This window comes from Hirundo rustica, chromosome 3 (genome assembly GCF_015227805.2).
Source record: "Hirundo rustica isolate bHirRus1 chromosome 3, bHirRus1.pri.v3, whole genome shotgun sequence".
NCBI classification, from domain to species: domain Eukaryota; kingdom Metazoa; phylum Chordata; class Aves; order Passeriformes; family Hirundinidae; genus Hirundo; species Hirundo rustica.
In genome coordinates, this window is record NC_053452.1 from 104,563,978 (window position 1) to 104,584,859 (window position 20,882).

Sequence of the window (20,882 nt, forward strand, 5' to 3'; positions counted from 1 at the left end):
TCTGAGGGAAGGGTCCAATGGAGAAGAGCATTGAAATTTTTGCACCAAAAGGTGACCTATAACATCACAGAGAGCTAATAACTTTCTAGTACTGATTAGCGAACTCAGAAAGGGGTTTCCCAAGGCATTAAACCAAGGGGTTCTCCCATCTCAGGGAAATCACCTTCTACTTGCCACCCCACCAGGGTCAACCCAAAACATACACCAAAAATTTCCATTAACTGTCATGTATCTGGTGCTGAGAAGTGGTACGAGAAGCTGGGATATGGAAATGACATGGCTGTGCAACAGGGAATCTGTTAGGTTCTCTTCCATCTGCTCCCAGGCAGCTTCAGAAGGCAGAGTCTTTATTTTTAGGTAGAAATGTTGACCTGGTTGTCAGATCCAGCTATGATTGAACTGGACATTACATCAGTTATCTGGACTTTATCTTCTGTTTGCACAGCTTAGTGTATCCTATGGTGGTTCAATCAACATGATAAAATACTCTGCTTTGATGAACAGCAGTCATTAGCATGAGCACCAAGCCATCCCCTTTGTTACCCAATCTCAAAATAAGTGAAGAAAAATGACAGATGAAATTTATCTTTATAAGAAGAAATCAAAGTAAATAAGATTTTCCTGTTTCTGAATACCATGGTAGACAGAAAGGCTTGAAGAGGGATTTATTTCTTAGAAAGTTTTAGTGGTCAAAATTACCTACTGAAAGTTGTAGTTAAACCCCAACTCTCGTAAGCACTATGGAAAGATGAGGCTCTCTCCTATTATTGCTAAAATCTTCCTGCACTACAATGGGATGCTCATTCAGTCTAAAAACTCAATACTCTATCTCCACCCAGTGCAATAGAGCATTGCTGAGGACAGACATGAAAGCTTAAGGCACTGAGCGCTTGTCAGATGTTTTAGCCAAGCTAAAAGAACAAGCCTATTTCTGTCCATCCAGAGGACCTTTATACTGCTTTTATCATGTGCCTCATCTTCAGCAAAATGAGCTGGCTGTTTTCAAATGCAGGCAGTTGCCAAAGAGATTCAAGTTTACCATTTTCTATGTCTACAAAAGGGGACTTATAATAATGGCGTCGAAGTGCTGTTGCATTAGGGTAAAGGAATTTATCAGAACATTCTATCAGGTCCTCAGAGATCAGAGGGGTGGTAATGAAGACAAGTTTTTGAGAACCACAGCTTGATGAAAAACTGTTGAAAGTCTTCACAAAACATATTTGTCTGGGTGATCAACTCCCACTGAGTCACAAGGGTCAGAGTGAGCACCCTTACCAAACTTAGCCCCACATGTCACCAATGGTTTAGGTCTAAAGTTTTTAACAGCACTTAAACTTAACAGCACTTAATCAATAGCTTCATTTAAACAATTTAATGAAAGATTCTTGTAGAATTTACCATAGCACAATGGTAACTCACTTACAGACTTATTAATCTAATATACTTAAGAACTTAAGAATATTCACAAGACTTCACTGTGTTCATACACACAGACACAGGCTTAATGGAGTATGTACAAGGTATATGTATTCCTGTGAAGAATTCCCTATGATTTCAGGGAAGTACTCAAACATTGGACACCTTTGGATCTTCTCAGAGGGTGAAGGGTTGATCCCTGACGAGTGGGGATCAGCCCAGGCTCTGTCAACTTTTGGCAGCAGTCCTCCAAGTAAACTTGAGAGTTCTCTGGCTCACAGTGGTGTCTCACTCAGAGGGAGATGCTGTCTTAGCCCACTGTGGTCCAGGAGAGCTCAGGGAGTCTCACTTGGGACCATTGTTTATAGGGTCACAAGAGAGTGGGCATCAGTCATAGTAATTTTTCATCCTAACCACAATTCAGGTCAGTAACTTTCTTTGAAAGTTCAACAACAAAACTGAGTTTCCATTTGGGTTGTTAGGCAGGCAGGAAAAACAAGTTTCTAAGTTTGTTGGTTAAAACCAGGAGCTCATCAGACAGTGTAAGTTTCTGGGAGTAGAAAGTGTTTCTGATACACTCAAAAGGAGGTGAGCCAGCTGCTGTTCATCAAGGCTGAGGCCTGATGAGCATTTCTGAGATCATAGTGTGGTCCAAGGAGAGGGCAGTTTTTCCACCACAGATGTACAAGAGAAATATAATCATAAATAAACTGTAACAAACAGCAATTTCAGATTACTTCTACCACTGTGGAAAGGGAGCTCAGTGTCAAACAAAATAATCCTATGCAAACACTGCCTTAAGTGCTCAGTAGTAGTTAAAAAATCAAATTCAGAAACACTTGTAGGCCATTAGAACTTTTGGTCTATCTGCAGCATTTGATACAAGGCACAGCTCTGCTCCTGCTTTCCATGTCTCAAAAAATACACTAAAAATACAAAATAGTATTGTGTTTTTGCAAGTGTAGGAATTCTTACCTCTATGATGCAGGTATCCATATTCATAGAATAGTTTGGGTTGGATGGGACCTTTGAAAGGTCATCAGTGAGCAGGGATATTTTTAGATGTATATCAAGAGCCCCATCCAACTGGATGCTGAATGTTTCCATGGATGGGACAGCTACCACCTCTCTGGGCAACCTGTGCCAGTATTTCTTCATCCTCATAGTAAAAATCTTCTTTCTTATATCTAATCTAAATCGACTCTCTTCTGAACTGTCATCTTCTGTCCTATCACAACAGACCCTACTAAAACCCCACATATTTCTTACAAGCCCCTTTAAGTACTGGAAGGTGCTATGAGGTGTCTCTGGAGCCTTCTCTTCTCCAGGCTGAACAACCCCAGTGAGCTCTCAGCCTGTCTTCATGGGAGAGGTGCTTCCGCCCCCGATCATTTTTGTGGCTTCCTCTGGACTCTGTCCAACAGGTTCATGTTTTTCCTGTGCTGAGGATGGCCATACTCTGGCACCAGATGGTCTCTCTCAAAGCATCTTCTCACCATGTCATACACAATAAATCACAAAAACTACCATTATACAAGGAAAATATCCAAATCATATATAGCCACTCTACTCACTGCACTGCATTATTTTATTAATAAACAGAAGTGTCTACTCTGCATGTATTGCAATGTCATACTGGCTATACTTAGTATTTCCAGCAGAAAAAGAAATTCTGAGTTATGGTCTTTCTTCCCTAATCTCTGGTTCTAATTATTCAAAAGAAAGGTGATATATTTTGCTGCTTTGCTCTGTCTCCCAAGCAGCTAAAAGCTCCTTAAAGATCCAAACGCTATCAGTGTCTTTCAGACAAAAGAGGATTAATTGCCTCAGGAAGCACCGCTCTTGGAAACACAACTCAACCCTTTATCCCTCTGCTTTTGGGAGCAGAAATATCTCCAGAACGTGGAACTGTTTGAGGTTAAAAAAAAATAAAAATGCTTATGCTGTATTATGAACAAATCCCAATTGCAAATCAAATAAACTGACAGAACTGAACTGTTCAGTGTTCAGTATAACAATAACTCGGCTAAAAGTAATACCAAGGTGAGTTTCTTAACCTTTGAAAAGAACAAAAGAAAACAAAACCCAAACCCACCTCAACAGCACCTGCTAGTGTATCTTGCTCAATCCCAGAGTATTAAATGTTATTCTACAATACAGAAAATACTGAAAGGCTGGCACTGTGATACATGTCCTTGTTATATGCCTCTTCTCTTTTTTTTCTTCCTTAAATTTTCTTCGAAACATAGGCTTATCATTTGGATATGTATACTAAAATGCTTTTTCTTACAGGTGAAAGGCTGCAAGGAAAGTATTTATCATGGATTTATAATGCCAGCAAACCAGAAAATGGACAGGAGATCAGTAACACTCATTAGAGGTTTATCTACAGCTCAATTTTAGAGTGACGCTAAACACAAACTTCTTATGATCCTGAATAAAAATGGTCAGAAAATCTAGCACTGGTTTACCAGCCTGAGAACAAAACTTGCAGACCAAAATGCTTCACTATGAAGTACTGAAATATCTTCTACAGAACAACTCAAGGTTTTCTTGATGGAGGTGCAAATGTTGTTTGCCCACATCTACTGATTGACACTTATATTAGCTTTTTTAAATTTTTCCTTTCTTTCCTCTGCAATTGCAATATACTTGCTTTACTAGTCCGGGGCTCTTGGGACTGCTAACATAAGAGAACAGAATTAAGACAATACATGGATGATATAACCTTCACAAACACTGAAGGACAATTGGGACTAGCAAACACAAAAGATAAGTTAACAATCTGAAGAATTAAAGCATTATTAAAAGTCTCATTACAAATCCTGTGCAATGGGGAAAGTAAAGCGGACATCTGAGCCATTTTCACAGTCAGTAAAAGCTGGTAAAACAAAACAAATCCCAAGAGGACAAACAAAAAGCTCTTCAACGTGGGAACAGCCAACACAGTCATCCTTGGAGGTTTTCCAGACCCAGCTGAATGTAGGCTGGAGGAACCTACTCCAGCCGCACAGGCATCCTGCCTTAAGCAGGTTACATTACATTACCCTAGAGATTGCCTCCAGTGTGTATTATGTCCTCTGGATCTTATAATGTATAATGTTTCTGTACATTATTGTATCAAAATTAGAACATGAGATTAGGCAAAAGATGTACTGACTAATTTTAAGAAGTGTCTATAAACACAAAACATCAAACTCATTGGGTAAAGCAGTGTAATAAACAGACAGTTCCCTTGTTAAAAGTCCTCTGAAAACAATAATAAATAAAAAAAAGTTTTATCTTAATAAGACAGAAAGGCATTTGGAATCAGTGTCTGGTAAAATTATGGAGCTTATTCTGGGAGATACTCAAGAGCACCTAAAGACAACGCTGTCACTGCTCACAGCCATCATGGCTTCATGCGAACAAAGTCCTGCTTATCTAACCCAATTCCCTTTTATGACAAGGTAACCCACCTAGTTGATGAAAGGATGAGCATTGTAATAGTTTTTGATCTCACTGAAGTTTTTAGTACTGTCTCTCCTACAGGATAGATCTCTACAGCATCCTTCTGGACAAAATGTCCAGCATTCATCTGGGTAAACTCATCATGAGATGGGTGAGCAACTGGCTCGTGTGTTGGGCACAGCCATTGTTCCATTCCATGCAGGTTAGAGGCAATGGGGTGACATCAGACTGGTGACCTGTCACTAGTGGGGTTCCACAGGGCTCCATCTTCAGACCTGTGCTCTTGAACATCTTCATAAATGACCTGGATGAAGGACTGGAAGGGAAACTGAGGAAGTTTACAAATGATACAAAACTGGGAGGAGCTGCTGACTCCACTAAAGGCTGAGGGGCCATGCAGAGAAACCGATCATTCAAGTTAATCAAGGAAAATTGATGGGTTCTGCACCTGGCACAGGGCAACCCTGATCAATAGACAGACTGGGGAATGAGAAGCTGGACAGCAGTGTCACAGAAAGGGATCTGGGGGTCCTGGTTGATAGCAAGTTGAACATGGGCCAGCAGTGCCCTGGCAGCCAGGAGGGCCAACCCTGTCCTGGGAGCATCAGGTACAGCTCGGCCAGCGGGGCAAGGGAGGGGATTGTCCTGCTCCGCTCTGCACTGGGGCAGCCTCACCTCATATGCTGGGGGAAGTTTTGGGTGTCACAAGAAAGATACTTAAACTACTGCAGAGTGTCCAAAGCAGGCCACTGGTGAAGGGCCTTGAGGGGAAGCCGTGTGAGGAGTGACTGAGGTCACTTGGTCTGTTCAGCCTGGAGGAGACTGAGGAGAGACCTCACTGCAGTTACAACTGCTTCATGAGGGGGACAGGAGGGCAGACACTGCTCTCTGCTCTGTGGTGATGGTGACAGCACCTGAGGGAATGGCCTGGAGTTGTGTCAGGGGAGGTTTAGGTTGGATATTAGGAAAGCATTTTTCACCCACAGGGTGGTTGGGCACTGGACCAGGCTCCCCAGGGAAGTGGTCACAGCACCAGCCTGACAGAGCTCAAGGAGCATTTGGACAGTGCTCTAAGGAACATGCTGTGACTCTGGGGGATGGTGCTGTACAGTGCCAGCGGCTGGACCAGATGATGCTCACGGGTCCCTTCTAACTCAGTGTATTCTGTGATTTTGCATATTTATACATTTATGTAAATTTTCAGAACTCAGGAAAAATATAAGTAAATACTTTGAAAGTATATTCACAAAAGGCATCTTGAACAAATGTTTAGGACTTGAGATGGGGTTCCCAAACAGCGGAGAAAAGTATCTTTTAAACTTTAGCTTGTACCCATAAATAAACATCACTAAGGAGAGACAGGAATGTCAGCAAAAGGGGCTGAAGAAAGAAAATACTTATCTAAAAGGCTGAAAGATGCAATAGTACATTAAATGTAAAATATTTTATTTATTGCAAACAAAAGCTGTGATAACAACATTGCACAATACTGAATTTTAAGGTTTTGAAATTCTCAGAAATCACCCTTGTGACTTTTTTTTTGCTTCATATATCTCTTTATAATTATATTTTTACATTAGTTTTACATTATGACAACAGTAAATTACTTACAGAAATTAAGACAAATTGTATATAGCCTGCCACCTTACTAATGCTTTATTTATATGTAACTGAGTGTAACCATTTAACTTTCACCTGAAAGAATGACCAGATTCAATGCTTTGCTAATCATGATACAGTCTGCACCAATCGTTTGCTTAAACCATTAGGAGTATATGTACTGCGTACTGTGTGTTTTCTCCAAAATGTAGGTAATAACTCACTTTGTTACTTTACTAGAGCAAAAATTTCTCCCTTTTGTGTAAGATCTCCAGCAAAAAATACAGACAAATGCATAAATCCAGCATTTTCAGATCCAATGCTGAACAGCCTGGAGAGCAGTATTGAAAGTCCTGAGTGCAGGATGGGTCCCTCGTTGAGCCATCAGGAGGGACCCGGCCTCTGCACTGAACCCTGCTTCCTTAAGCTGCTGTGCAATTTCCTCCACATCCCAGCCTCCGTGTCCCTGGTTAGCCAGGAGGTGCTCAATAAGGCGTGGGCAGAAGGCAGTGGACATGCACTTCACCACCAACTTGGCGTTGAGGAGCAAGGAGAGTATTTCAGCATCACAAGTGGAATCATCAACCTACAAAGAAAGGGAAATTCAAAGTAATTAACAATTAATTGCCAGATACAGCCATCAGCCAGAACATGTCACGACGGTTCTGACTGCACAGTGTGACCTTCAAAGTGAGAGGAGTATTCCTGATGGATTAACCACAGGGATACACACTTTGCATATGTCAGATTATGTAAAGGTACGTCTTTAATAGTCAACCACATTAATATAAATATTTGACCTGCACAAAGTTAAGGAATAAGAATGCCTAACAGCCTGGGATTACACTACCAGCTTTATAGACTTTTCACAGGTTTTCAGTCCCAGTGCAGCACAGATCACACCATTTAGTTCCATATCAAGGAATGGCATTCCGAGGAAGGTCAGAGCGGAGTGTATTAAATTTTGGTCACTTTATATTAATATATTACTAATATGACAGACAACATTCACAGACTCAATCAGCACCCACAGCAAAGATGAGATTTTCAAAAGGATATAACATATTAAAAGATGTGAAACACAGAGCTCCTACCTCTGAGAAGACACCCTGGATGCCTCAAAAAATGTGGTTACTTGATATACGAGATCATAATATTTTCCTGAGAATCTTGTCTGTAGCTTTACAAATAACACTATAGAATACTTTAAATTCTATTTCAGTTAATTTTAGTATGTCCTTCCTGGGTGCTTTGAAATACAGTGCTAACTTAGCACTTAATGAAGCACAACTGAACAACTACGTATACCCAAAAACGGGAAGGGACCCCACCCAGAGGAACCTTGACAAGCCTGAGAGGTGGCCCTGAGCAATCTTCATCAAGTTCAACAAGTCTCAGTGCAAGGACCTGGATCTGGGTTGGTGCAATCCAAGTACAGGCTGAGCAGAGAATGGGTTGAGTGCAACCCTGAGGAGAAGCACTTGGGGATGTTGGTGGACAAGAATTCCAACATGACCCATCCATGTGCTCCCACATCCCAGAAAGCCAATCATATCCCAAGCAGTGTGGGCATGGGAGGGGATTCTGTCCCTTTGCTCTCTCAATCTGGAGTGCTTCATTCAGCTCCAATATCATCAACATAAAGACATGGGCATTTTGAAAAGAGTGCAGAGGAAGCCACCAGGATGATCAGAGGGCTGGAGCACCTCTCCCATGAAGACAGAGGTGCTAAGTCTGGAGACATTAAGGCCCCAGAGACATCTCATAGCACCTTCCAGTACCCAAAAGGGGCCAGAGCAGAGCTGGAGAGGGGCTTTTTACAAGGGCATGGGGTGACAGGACAAGGAGGAACGATGAAACTGCAAAAGGGCAGGTTTAGATGAGGTGTTAGCAATAAAATCTTTACTGTGAGGGTGGCACAGATTGTCCAGAGAAGCTGTAGTTGTCCCATTCCTGGGAGTGTTTCGAGGTCAGGTTGGATGGGGCTTTGAGCTACCTGGTCTAGGTGGAAGGTATTCCCTGTCCATGGCAGGGGGATTGAACAAGGTGATCTCGAAGGTCCCTTCCAACCCAAACCATTCTGTGATTCTATGATAGAAGAGGACCAAAGGAGGGCTAGACAATAATCAGTTTTCAATTACTGCACCATACAAAGCTACAAATAAACTAATCAAATTATGATACACTTACAAAACAACCTCACAGCTTACAAGGAAAAAGAAAATTGTCAGATTACTTTCTGCTTAATTTTCTATAAAAAATATGTACCAACATACATGATTGGTACCAGGGTACCAGCAAGTAATAAACACCCTATGATAACAGTTATTTAGCACTCTTGAAGAGCAATTCAGCTGCTATACAGGACATGACAACTGCACACAGGGTGAATGCAGTGACACTTTAGGGTTGTAATCAAGCCTTTTTAAATCTAATCAGCACAGCAGAAGGTCCAGTTTGATGTCCAGCCTTTAGGCTATCCAACCTTAGCCTTTAATTATTTAATAACTGCCAGAAGTTAACTATGGAAATGTGTTCCTGTTGAAGACAGGTTGATCATTAAATAAAATGGGTCAACAAACAGCTGAACATGAGCCAGAGTGTGCCCAGGTGGCCATGAAGGCCAGTGGCATCCCGGCCTGGATCAGCATTAGAGTGGTCAGCAGGCCAGGGCAGTGACTGTCCCCGGCACTCGGCACTGGTGGGGCTGCACCTGAAATCCTGTGTCCAGCTCTGGGCCTCACACTTTCAAGAAACACACTGAGGCACTGGAGCAAATCCAGAGAAGGGAAATGGGCTGGGGAAGGGTCTAGAGACTGAGGAGGTGCTGAGGGACCTGGAGGTGTTTATCCTGGAGAAAAGGAGGCTCATGGGAAGCATTATCATTCTCCACAACTTTCTGAAAGGAGGTTACAGTCAGATGGGGGTCAGCCGGTTCTCCTAATTAACATGAGATAGGACAGGAGGAAGCATCATCCAGTCGTGCCAGGGGAGGTTTGGAGTGGATATTAGGAAAAGATTTCTTTATGGAAAGAGTTGTCAAGCATTGGAACGGGCTGCCCAGGGAAGTGGGCATAGAGAGGTATGAGAGGACTTTGCAGTGCTGGGTTAACAGCTGGACTTGGTGAGACTTCACAGGTATTTTCTAACCTAAACAATTCTGATTCCAAAATTTCTAGTGTTGGCATCTTACAGCACACCACGCAGCATACTAAGCCATTATCCAAACAGCTGCCATCTCTTCTGAAATGGGACTGAAGGGACATTCTCTCCCACCTAGAAGCTCTGTGTGCTCTATTCTTAACTTGTATGTAGGATGGAACTTTACATAGGGCTTCTCTGTTTGATTTTACAAACATAAAGTCAAAGCAGTAATTACAGAAGATGCAAGGTTTAAATTAAAGTTTTTTGGGCTACTATTCAGTTAAGGAAAACTGCTATAGATTAGTGTGATTTCAAACACCAAAAACCTACAAAATTGAGAGAGACAAATCTGAAAGAAGACCTTTCCTAGAATAAACCATTAAACATCTGTGCTACACTACAGGGATGAAGATGCCCATGCAACTCACAAAGAAATGAGATCAGTGTGGTTTCAGACAGAACAAAACAACTCACAAAAATGGTTCTTGGGTTGTACCCCACAACTCATCCTTAGGCCCAAATAGGTCAGTAGGTTTAAACTGATTAACATTTCCCATTTTCTGACTTGCAAACTGTCTAAAGACCTGGTAGGGAAGAGGAAACTTTTGTAATTTAGTTGACTCCAGGCAACTGGATGGGGACACCTGATGGCAACCAGACCCTGTGAATGCATTTCACGTCGTTAAAGCCGCTGGGTGTTCCACCATTCTTTGGTGGAACATTCTTGGCCAGTCTGTGTAGAGTCTGGCAGGTGTGGGGAGAACACACTGACACCAAGGTTTAATGAGAATTGCATTTAAAGACAGGCAGCAAAGAAAGCTCCGTTGACTATTTATCAGTTTAACAGCTCCAGATAAATTCTGGGTATCAACTGCACATGTAGAGACATTTCTAGTCATTAGTTTCAACAAAAATAACAACCTACAGAGATTGCCAATGAATTGATACATGTTTACAGACTTTAATTAACACAGCTTACACACTGAACAGCTCTGTTTAAATAGAACTGTAAGATTTTTTAAAATTAAATCAATGTAAATGTAGCTTAAGACTACATTTATTTAAAATTCATTTTAGATCAGAAAAACAAGCATTAAAGTTAAAAAAAAACTACTAAAAACATAAAAGGCGAACACACAAAGCATGTATTTAAAAAAAAAAAGACACCTTAGAGAGTATAGTAAGTTTTTTATGCAGGAAATTGCTCAGCAAAACTGACTCCCCAATCTAAAAAAAGAGACGGCTTAGAGGGCATAGGGCAGATAACATCACTGAGATTATAAAAGATACATTATCTCATTAAGAAGATCAAAAAATATGTGGGATCAGATTACAAGAAAATAAAAAAAATAAAGGTTTTTTTCACTGGTGTATTCTCTGTCAAATGATACTGCAAGATGTAAAAGCTCATCCAAGTTTAAGGAGAAATTGCACAAAACCAAGAAAGAAAACCACTGGCAATTACTTCGCAGATACATACAGCTGAAAATAACGAAAAGATTGGAAAGTAATATTTCAGAGAAAGAGCCTGTACATCCTGCCCTATTCTTACTCCTCACTAGACTTGTAATTATTCCATCTGTTCGAGCCAGGATACTTGCTGTTCCTGATAGAATCTTGATCCTCAAAATTTTACATTTTAAAAAATATTAATAGAAATCAACCTCCAGAATTATTTTTGCTTGCCATACATACCAAATATTAGCCTAGAGTAGATACAGACCCCTAAACACACTACATTTTCATTTTCAAAATCACTCTTTTGAGTCTGTAAGACAGTAAAACCCAGCAAGTAAAAAACAACTACCTTACTATCCCCAGTTTTAAGGAGCTGTTTTTACTGGGCAGACAGCTCAGTCCAGAGCTTACTAATGAATTACTTCTGATCTGCCTGCAGATGCAGAGCTCTTGCTATCCCAGGACCCTAACTAGACCACAAAACTAAGACTACTCCTAATTCCAAAATCACTGTTCCAGTGATACGGAATGCAGCTGACTGCAGTTCGAGCACGTTTCAGAGGGGCAGGTAACTTCTACACAAATTAACACCCAACCACTTTCCATATTGTGTGAATAAACTATGACCCACAATAATGACAGAATCAGAGTGTATATGATAGAGAAAAATCATTATGCCTACCTAGGACTCCATGCTAAGGGTGATAAATTTTTCATCAGAGTAAAATCTGGAAGGTTTAAATGGGAGCAGCTTTCATTTTTCATATCCATCTCTCCTTCAGCAGAATTTGACAGTGTAGATTTAGCATGATGCCCACACACAATGTCCATGGTTATGAGTATAAGATCTAATGGGGATAGCTACATTAAGGAGAACTGACTTTTTTTCCTTGGCTTTCCTATTTAGGTATTGGCTAATACCTGCTTTCAAGCATTGAAGTGTAGCCATTCAAGTGGTCCCTTTGCTCTTATGAGACCACCTGGGAGTACTGCATCCAGGTGTGGGGCTTCCAGCACAAGAAAGACAAGGACTTGTTGGAATGGGTCGAGAGGCCAAGAAGTCAGTCTTAAGAGGGCTGGAGCACTTCTTCTATGAAGACCAGCTGATAGAGTTGGGGTTTCCAGCCTGGAGAAGAAAAGGCTCTGGGGAGACCATGCAACAGCCTTTTGTTACAAGAGAGCTGGAAAGGGATGTTTCACAAGACCATGGAGTGATAGGCCGAGAGAAAATATCCAATCTAAACCAATTCCCTTACTTTAAATGGTTTAGATTGGATATTGGGAAGCAATTCTTCACTGTGAGGGTTGAACTTGAAACAGGTTGTCCAGGAAAGTTGTGGATGCCCCAGTCCTGAAGTGTTCAAGGCCAGGATGGGCTTTGAGCAAGCCTGGTCTAGTGGAAGGTGTCCCTGCCTATACAGGGTTTGGTACTAGATGATCCAATTCTCCATCAGGATTGTTTGCACCGGTATCCAGAGGTTCTGGTATTACCAACAGGCAATATTTCAACCAATCTTCTGTATTAGAAAATCTACAAGATACGAATGGTAAGAGCTGCTGATGACCTAACAGCAGTAAAGAACTGAAACCGCTGTTTCCCAGTATTCCTTTCTCCAATACTATTCAAGATAAAAATGCTTTTCATTTTATTCCTTCCTAGAGTATATATCTATAGAACAAATAAATAAGGGGAAAGGAAACCAGTGACATAAAAAATCCTGGAAAAATAAACTGGATTTATCCTGTTTAAAATGGTGATTTCTCATAATCACCATTAGCTTATAATTTAACTATTTATTCTAAAGATTAAGCCCCATTAAATGAGTAGCCATAAATGGCATACATGGGAGAACACTAGAAATTTCATTATTCCACACAAAAATTGTGATTTTTCATACTACATTTTTCAGTAAAACATGCTATGAAGGTAGATTCAGTACGTCATCACTGAAATTACTGCATGCAAATGGAGCCAAGGTATTTTTTTCAGACAACAACATTTTTGTTATTCCAGTTTCTATTAAAGTATTGATTGAACAAGTATTTGCACGGCTTGTGTTAACCCCCACTTGTCAGCTGTTTTAACATTATCGGTAGCAACAGGCAATAGAATATTTACTTGCTCTCTCAGATGGATAAAAATCCGTTTTCATCTCTGAAAGATAACCCAGTGCACAGCCAACACTGAAATCCCTCTCAAAAACAATCTGACTTTTAAGGGCTCTATTGGCAGTAGTAAGGTCATTAAGGTAAACTGTTTTTTTAAATTACTCACACAGTACACAACATAGGGGAAGAACAGTTATTTCTGTTACTCAGAAAAGACAAGTGGCAGTTCATTAAAAGATACACAATGAAAACAGGGGTCTGCAATTTCGAAAAAGCTTACACAAAAACTTGGTTGGTTTATTACAGGCAAAAGCTGTACAATTTCTAGTATCAGCATTTCAGCATCATCCTTAACTATAAACATCCATAAAACTGTCAACACATACAACAAATGGCTAACTAATACATCCTATCAGCAAGCAAGTGCTGCATTTTTCTCTCAGCCATCTTTGTGAGCTGTGTTGGCACTGGATCGGGGAATCAATAGCTATGATTCCCCTCTGCCAGATGTTAATTGTTGTTTCCTGTTTAATGTAAGCAGAAATGGCCTTCCTATGAAAAATTAATTCAGAATTTAACAAGAAGCATTAACAGTCTGAATACTGTTTTCTAAAATACAAAAAGTAGGCATAGAAAATGATACCGAACAAACAACATTGCCATAGCCAAGTCATGTATGCACTTTCAGTACAACAACAAATAAAGTAATCATAAGAGATGCATATAAAACAAGGAATAAGAGGGACTTTTTATACAATATAAGAACAGCTTTTACATTTAGCCCAGCACTCTTCTGTGCTAGTTGCTCTTCTAACACTGTCACATTTAAGTACCGGCTAAACTCTGTGTCTGATGTAATAAAGTCAACAATTAAATCTTCACTGACTTAAGTGTAAAACATTAGACCAAAGCTAACTGCTTTGAAAATTCTAGGTTATTCAGAACTATGTGCTCAAATTAATACTCAGTTTAGAAGGAATATTAGAAACAGCTTATCAAGCTGCCTCCTGTATGAGAAAGCCCAAAAAAATATTTTGAGCATGCACAGGTATACAAGGTGCTTTATACTAGCAGGAAGCTAATAAGGTTCCTGGCCTTAAAACTCCAATATAATGTAATCAGCCTAGAGAGCAGGAAACTGAAAGCTGGAACACCACTAGAATGAAATCGCCAGTTTAAAGCACAATACAATTAGTAACTATTCAGAAAGTGCTACTGCACAGCATTGGGCATTAAAAAGAGTTAAATAAAATGTACTCGGACACTTATTCCTGCTGACAAGCTTCAGAATTAGTGACTTATTCAGCAGCTTTCATCTGTTAACAAAAAAGTCAATTTTAAAAGTCTAACGAGAATATAGAGATGAGAAAGTGCATGCATATATCAGATTATCAGATCTATGCTTGCTTTTCAATGAGATCATCTTGCTTAAAAGTTACCAAAAAACCTTGTTTCGTAGAAATAAAATCTAGACTTGCAGGTGGTAAAAGAAAACAATCAATGTACTATTGTTTTGGTGGTTAACATTTAAACAACTGTTTTGTAAGAAAACTCTGAAAATTTGTCATTTATTGGTATAAAAGAAAGTGAACAGGAACACCTGTTCTTAGCTTAGATACAAAATTCAAGCAGCAAACACTCCAAATTCAAACTGGGTGCTAACAATAGCATTAGAATTTTGATAGAAGCAGATATATGTTACATATAACATGTCCTGATACCTTCCACTCTACTGTTTCAAATTTTCATAGAGAACACGTTAAAAAAGCTGGTGCTTCTTCCATTTTGGTAACAAAGTCCTTTTGAAGGAAAATCAACAATATGTGAAATGGAGCCTATGCTTCCAGATCCATTCTTTGGCTAGTCTTCACCAGCTCTGGAAAGGAGATGGATCATTTCTCAAACTTTTCAAAGGATGCAAAAAGAGGAAGTTTCTGGAATACAATATGCGTAAGAAAGAAATACACAGTTCATGAGGAAGATTCAAAGGAGAATTCTGGGAAGAGCAGAATGGAGAATATCTTTCCTAGGTAATAGAGAATGGTGTAAAAGTAGGGCATAGGATTTGCTTATTTTGTTACAATCAAGGAACCTGAAAATTTTGTGGCAATCAGTATAACTATAACAGAAGGTATCCCTAGAAGGAAATTACAGTTTTTAATTTCAGTCTGAATTCCTACAAATCACATTTTTAAAGCTTTTGTGTTTGAGAAACATTTATTTAAAAAGACACATGGTTTCATTTGTTTCCATGTGGGAAGTTTCATTATGAAGTGCCACATGGAAAATAACATAAGTTATTTTGTATCATAATACACAATCACAAGCTACCTAAGATATGGTGCAGAATTTGGAAATATTACAGATGAGGCTTTCCTACCTAAATATTATAATTCTGGAAATTATCAGTGCAGTTATTTCACTCAGAGGTGAAAAGCCATTCTCTTTCATGAATAGGTCAGAGACAATTGGTTCCTTCTCTTTTGTAGTAGAAAGTTAGATTGCAGACTATAGCTAACATAAAACCCATAGGCTGCACATGCACAAGTCCAGTTAAGGACCTCAAAAAATTTTAAACTCAGCTCAGTTTTCAGATAAAAAATTACATAATACTTTTGCCTAGGAGACTAACTTTCATCTTTTTATGTGTTCCTTCTTATTTGCTGCAAAGCAAATACACAGGGAAGACAGAAATGTAATGTTGTATAGCAACTGACAAATATGCATTAATGTCTTTTCAGTTCTTGTCCAAAGAAAACAACAGTATTTAGGTTTCTTCTCCAGAAACTTTGCTACATGGAATCAAGTCTGTTTAGAATGGCATGAAAGTCCCCAAACAAACCATCACAACAAAAACAGTGACATTACTGCTCCCAAGTGTATATAAATAGATGCCACATTTGTCAGAAACAAGCTAAGTCATCTCGCATACTATTATAACTGGAAAAAACCCGAAGTGAAGGAATATTAACACAGAGGTAACAATCTACTTCATATATCAAAATAGTTTCTGTTCCACTACACTAACTTAAAACAGCATACTTAAAGGAAGTGCTGAGGTTTAATCACCTCAAGTATGCATAAAAGCTCTTACCAGCCCTGTGTTACTGCTCACTGTGGACACAATAGCTGTGGAAAACCTTAATAATGGTAAGTGTCTCAGTAGTCTCTGCTTACTACATGAAGATAAAAGAGTTGACTTATTATCTCAGCCTCTGAAAGGTGGTTCATTCAACTGTTCATACCTTAGCAACAGCTGTTATCTGCTCCAGTGCCACAGCATGAAGGTCTTGGTCTTTGCTTTCTACCAGCAGTTTCAGGGATGGCAGCAGGAGGGACTGGTTAAGCAGCAGCAAACATAATTCTTTTATACACTGAAATAAAAAGTAAATTCTCTCAGTGTGGTCTCTGAAGATACTAACATCGTCGTGCAGAGTAAAATTTATGAAAATTTTATGTCAAATGCAAAATGAAAACCACACTTGCACAACAAATTAATTCCCTGTTGGGAACACCTCCTTGGAAACTTGAAAGAACAGGTTTTAAAACTGTGGAATACTGGTTAAAGTGCAACATTTGTTAGATTAAGACAAGGCAGGTACTGAATCACCATTACAACCAGGAGTTTTACTGAAAAAATAACAGAGCAATCACAGCTCTCTGTGGGACTAATATATTTGTGCTTACTGAAATACTGCAAAACACAGGAAGAAACATTGACAGACACCTATAACAATTCTGTAACTCAATTATGCAATCAGAAAAGTAGAGCAAAATAAAGAGGAAATAACAATACATACCAGAGTTCAATAATGCATCTGTTGTGAAAAGCTTCAACATTTTATACAATATTTTATACACAATTAAAGTTGAGCAAATTAACTTTCTGTCTTTCATCTACTTCCCTATATTGGGTAATACAGCATAAATTTAGCATCACACAACTTGAAGACAAAAATAGCCAGAAAATACCTTCTAAAATAAAACCAAAAACATCCCTCAACAAATCTACTGTGCACTTCCAAAACTTTACCTTGTCTCTTAGTTAAACAACAAAACATGTCCTACATGTGAGCTGTTTTATTTTCTTCAATATTGTAGTGATTTGTTCATTTACACATCAAAATGTATTTCAACCTCCAAATTATAGTATAAACCAGATTATAACTTCCCTTTTCCTTTCTGTCATTTCTGAGAATTTAGGTTGCTTGTCACAACCTCTTCCCAATGAGGCCCACCAGAGATGTCCCATTCTCCAAGGCACTTTACACTAGGGAGTCTGGATATTGTATGGTAGTTACATTGAAAATGGTATCCATCTCTTAAGAGATTCTCTCTGTTTCTCTCCAACAATTTGAGAGCAATTGTCAAAGGAGCTCATCAGCTAAATATTAAACTGAGAGAATGCAAGTCATGCATTTTTTTATGTCTTTTGAACTTCAATAACTGTAACAATTTAAAGACCAAGATGATCCACACATTTAGTAGCACAGTTTCAGTTTCAGCTGTGAGCCTAAAAATTATTTGAAGATGAGGAGACATTAAATACTCCAAATATAATGTACTGCACAGACACCTGGCTTTGTTTGGGACAGGGAGCTCTCTGGTTGTACTTGGTCAGTCTTTTCTAAATTTACACCTTAACGAAGAACAGCCTAGAACAATATATTCCATCACATTAAGGTCTTAGTCACTAAGACAAGCCTTGTTCTCTTATTCAGACTTCCTCTTTAAACTTATATTCAGTACTGATACTGATTGTCAATGCTTAGAATCACACAATACACTGAGTTTGAAGGGACCCACAAGGATCATCGAGTCCAGCTCCTGGCCCTGCACACCATACCCCAGAGTCACACCATGTGCCTGAGAGCATTGTCCAAATGCTTCATAAACTCTGTCAATCTTGGTGCTATGACCACTTCCCTGGGGACCCTGTTCCAGTGCCCAAACACCCTCTGGATGAAGAACCTTTTCCTAATATTCAAACTAAACCTCCCCTGACAACTTCAGGCCATTCCCTCAAGTCCTGTCACTGGGTACCACAGAGCAGAGATCAGTGTCTGCCTCTCCCCTTCCCGAGGAAGTTGTAACTGCAGTGAGGTCTCCTCTCAGCCTCCTCCAGGCTCAAAAGACCCAATGACCTACCAGCGCCACACGGCTTTCTCTCAGGGCCATTCACCATCCTTGTTGTCCTCCTCTGGACACATTTAATAGTTTAATGTCCTTATGTTGTGGCACCCAAATCTGCCCCCAGCACTTGAGGTGAGGCTGCCCCAGTGCAGAGCAGAGCAGGACAATCCCCTCCCTTGCCCCGCTGGCCGTGCTGTGCCTGATGTCCCCAGGACAGGGTTGGCCCTCCTGGCTGCCAGGGTACTGCTGGCTCATGTTCAACTTGTCATCAGCCAGGACCCTGAGGTCCCTTTCTGCAGCACTGTTCTCCAGCCTCTCATTCCCCAGTCTGTCTGTTCATTCAGGGTTGCCCCATCCCAGGTGCAGAATCCAGCACTTTCCCTTATTAAACTCCATACGGTTGGTGATTGTCCCTCCCTGTGATTTGTCCAGGTCTCTCTGCAGGGCCTCTCTACCCTTGAGGGAGTCAACAGCTCCTCCTAATTTAGTGGCATGGGCATGCTTCCTGTGAATGGTACAACATGAGTCAAGGAATAAGAAAACTAAATAAATACATTAAGCTTTGATCATTCATATGCTTATTAAACTTCTGGCAATTTCATATTCCGTTGGATATCTTTGAGCTGCCATTCCAGCAAACTTACTGGATGGAAGTAATGGATTTGCTCTACACATCTTTTTTTTCTTGAAAATGTGTATTCACAGCAATAGATGCCACTTATATTCAGAAAAATAAATTCTGAGAGTCATGAAATACATAATCTGAGCAAAACAGCAATTTTACCATGCTTGGTAACATTTCCCTCTCAAAACCAGATGGACAAGTTGAATAACTTTCTGCCTGATGGTAACCTGTCTAGCAGACATACTGAGTCTTAACTACCATACCCAAGTACAGAAGAAGCCATAATCTCTTTTGAAGAAGAAACACACATTCCAACAACTGGATTTCTTTTTCCACAGGAAGGGACAGGACAACTTGCCAGCCCCTGAAGACTGTCCAAACAGTACAAGTATCAACTTGTATCACTGCCACTAATGACTGCAGGGCTGTTCTGGACAAGCATTGAAAACCCAAGCCCAGGAAGGAAGTCATCACCCACAGCACTTGTCAGAGCAACATAAGAGGGTTTCTGTTCTGCAGTGAGCACTTGAAAGCATTCAAGTGTCTGCTGCCTGCCATGAGAGGCTCTGCTTAGAGTGGGTTTGATGTTACCTGTGAGAGGGTCAAGGAATGGCCCAAATCAAAATCTGAATTACCATGATTTAATTGAAACTTTTGTAAGACAACTTTTGTGTTCTATCTAGTTATGTGACTATCAGTGGTTCACTGTGACATCAGCGAGGCAAATAAGCCATATGCCATAGGAGTCTATTTTGGGTCCAGTATTATTCAGTATTTTCATGGATGGCTTGAAGGGCTGGATAATGATTACAAACAGCATTATGTCTGAAGAGGCTAAAAACAGACTGAAAAGCAGCATTTAAATTCAACATTATCTGAAGAAAATGAGCAGACACAACACAACTTGTGTATGAACAAAATCACACAATCTAAAATCATACATAAACCCCAGGAAAAACTAGCTACAAAAATTAGAAAAAAGAGATCAACTGTCTGCTGTATTATTCTAAGAGATAAGTATCTCATAGCCACTAGGACCCCAGGGTAATTACAGATAAGGGACTAGATGCATTCTCCCATGGTAACTGACATATGACCCATAGGCTGAGAGAAGAACATGAGATATTCAGAAGAGACACATTTTGAACAATTACGAGGGGGAGAAGGATGTATCCCTTTCTACAGAGATTAATCAGACATGCAGTTATTGGACAATTGAAGCATGTCTCTTCCAGGCAAATAAAAGTATGCTTTCTTCTGTTAAAAGAAAGGGAGGTATCTATCCATTGAATAATGCAAATTAAAACACTAAACAAGCAAACAAACAACCCCACAAAAATACAACCCCCCCCAAAAGCAAACATAGACAAAGATACAAAGATTAAAGCTATGTAACTATCCAAAAGACATTTAAAAAGTACTCGTCTTAAGAAACTAGATAGACCAGTAGGATATGGAATGAAAAAAAGAGTTAAATCCTTCACGACTATATCCAAAGACAGTTTTTGTAACTTCTAGACCACATGACTTGAAGTTACACGTTTTCCATTACAACCTTGGCATAGTAAGGGACTTGGCAAGACTGTAATGGGAAAGAACTTGAATGGCAAAATGTTTTTCATTGTAATTAACTGGTTTCAGTTCTTAGAATTCCATCAATCCAGATCTGTCGTCTTAATCAGTGTATTTCATGAAATGTAAAATCATCTAAACAGGTTAATTGTCAGTGATCACATTTTCATCTTATTCAGCCACATGACTGCAAATCTATCATTTGAGCACTTAAGTACCATAGGCATAAATACAAATAAATTACTTAAATTCATACATGCCATCCCCCCTCTTCCCAAGTGACTTACAGGAATACGGTCTGGGTATTTTTAGGTAACTGTACAACTACACATTTTAGTGAAACTCCTTGTTACTGCACAGCATTCAAGCCATAAAA

General features: G+C 39.7%; 1 protein-coding gene across 1 annotated transcript in view; it reads right to left on the reverse strand.

Annotated features, from left to right (window-relative positions):
* Positions 1–6,292: 6,292 nt before the first annotated feature.
* The window catches only part of NBAS (NBAS subunit of NRZ tethering complex), a 159,348-nt gene continuing 144,758 nt past the window's right edge, over positions 6,293–20,882 (reverse strand). Inside the window, exons 51-52 of the mRNA XM_040058489.1 lie at positions 16,422–16,550; positions 6,293–7,051 (exon numbers count right to left, since the gene is read on the reverse strand). Of these exons, the coding sequence (XP_039914423.1) occupies positions 6,776–7,051; positions 16,422–16,550 (405 nt within the window). The 3' untranslated portion in view covers positions 6,293–6,775. The remainder of the gene's footprint in view (positions 7,052–16,421; positions 16,551–20,882) is intronic.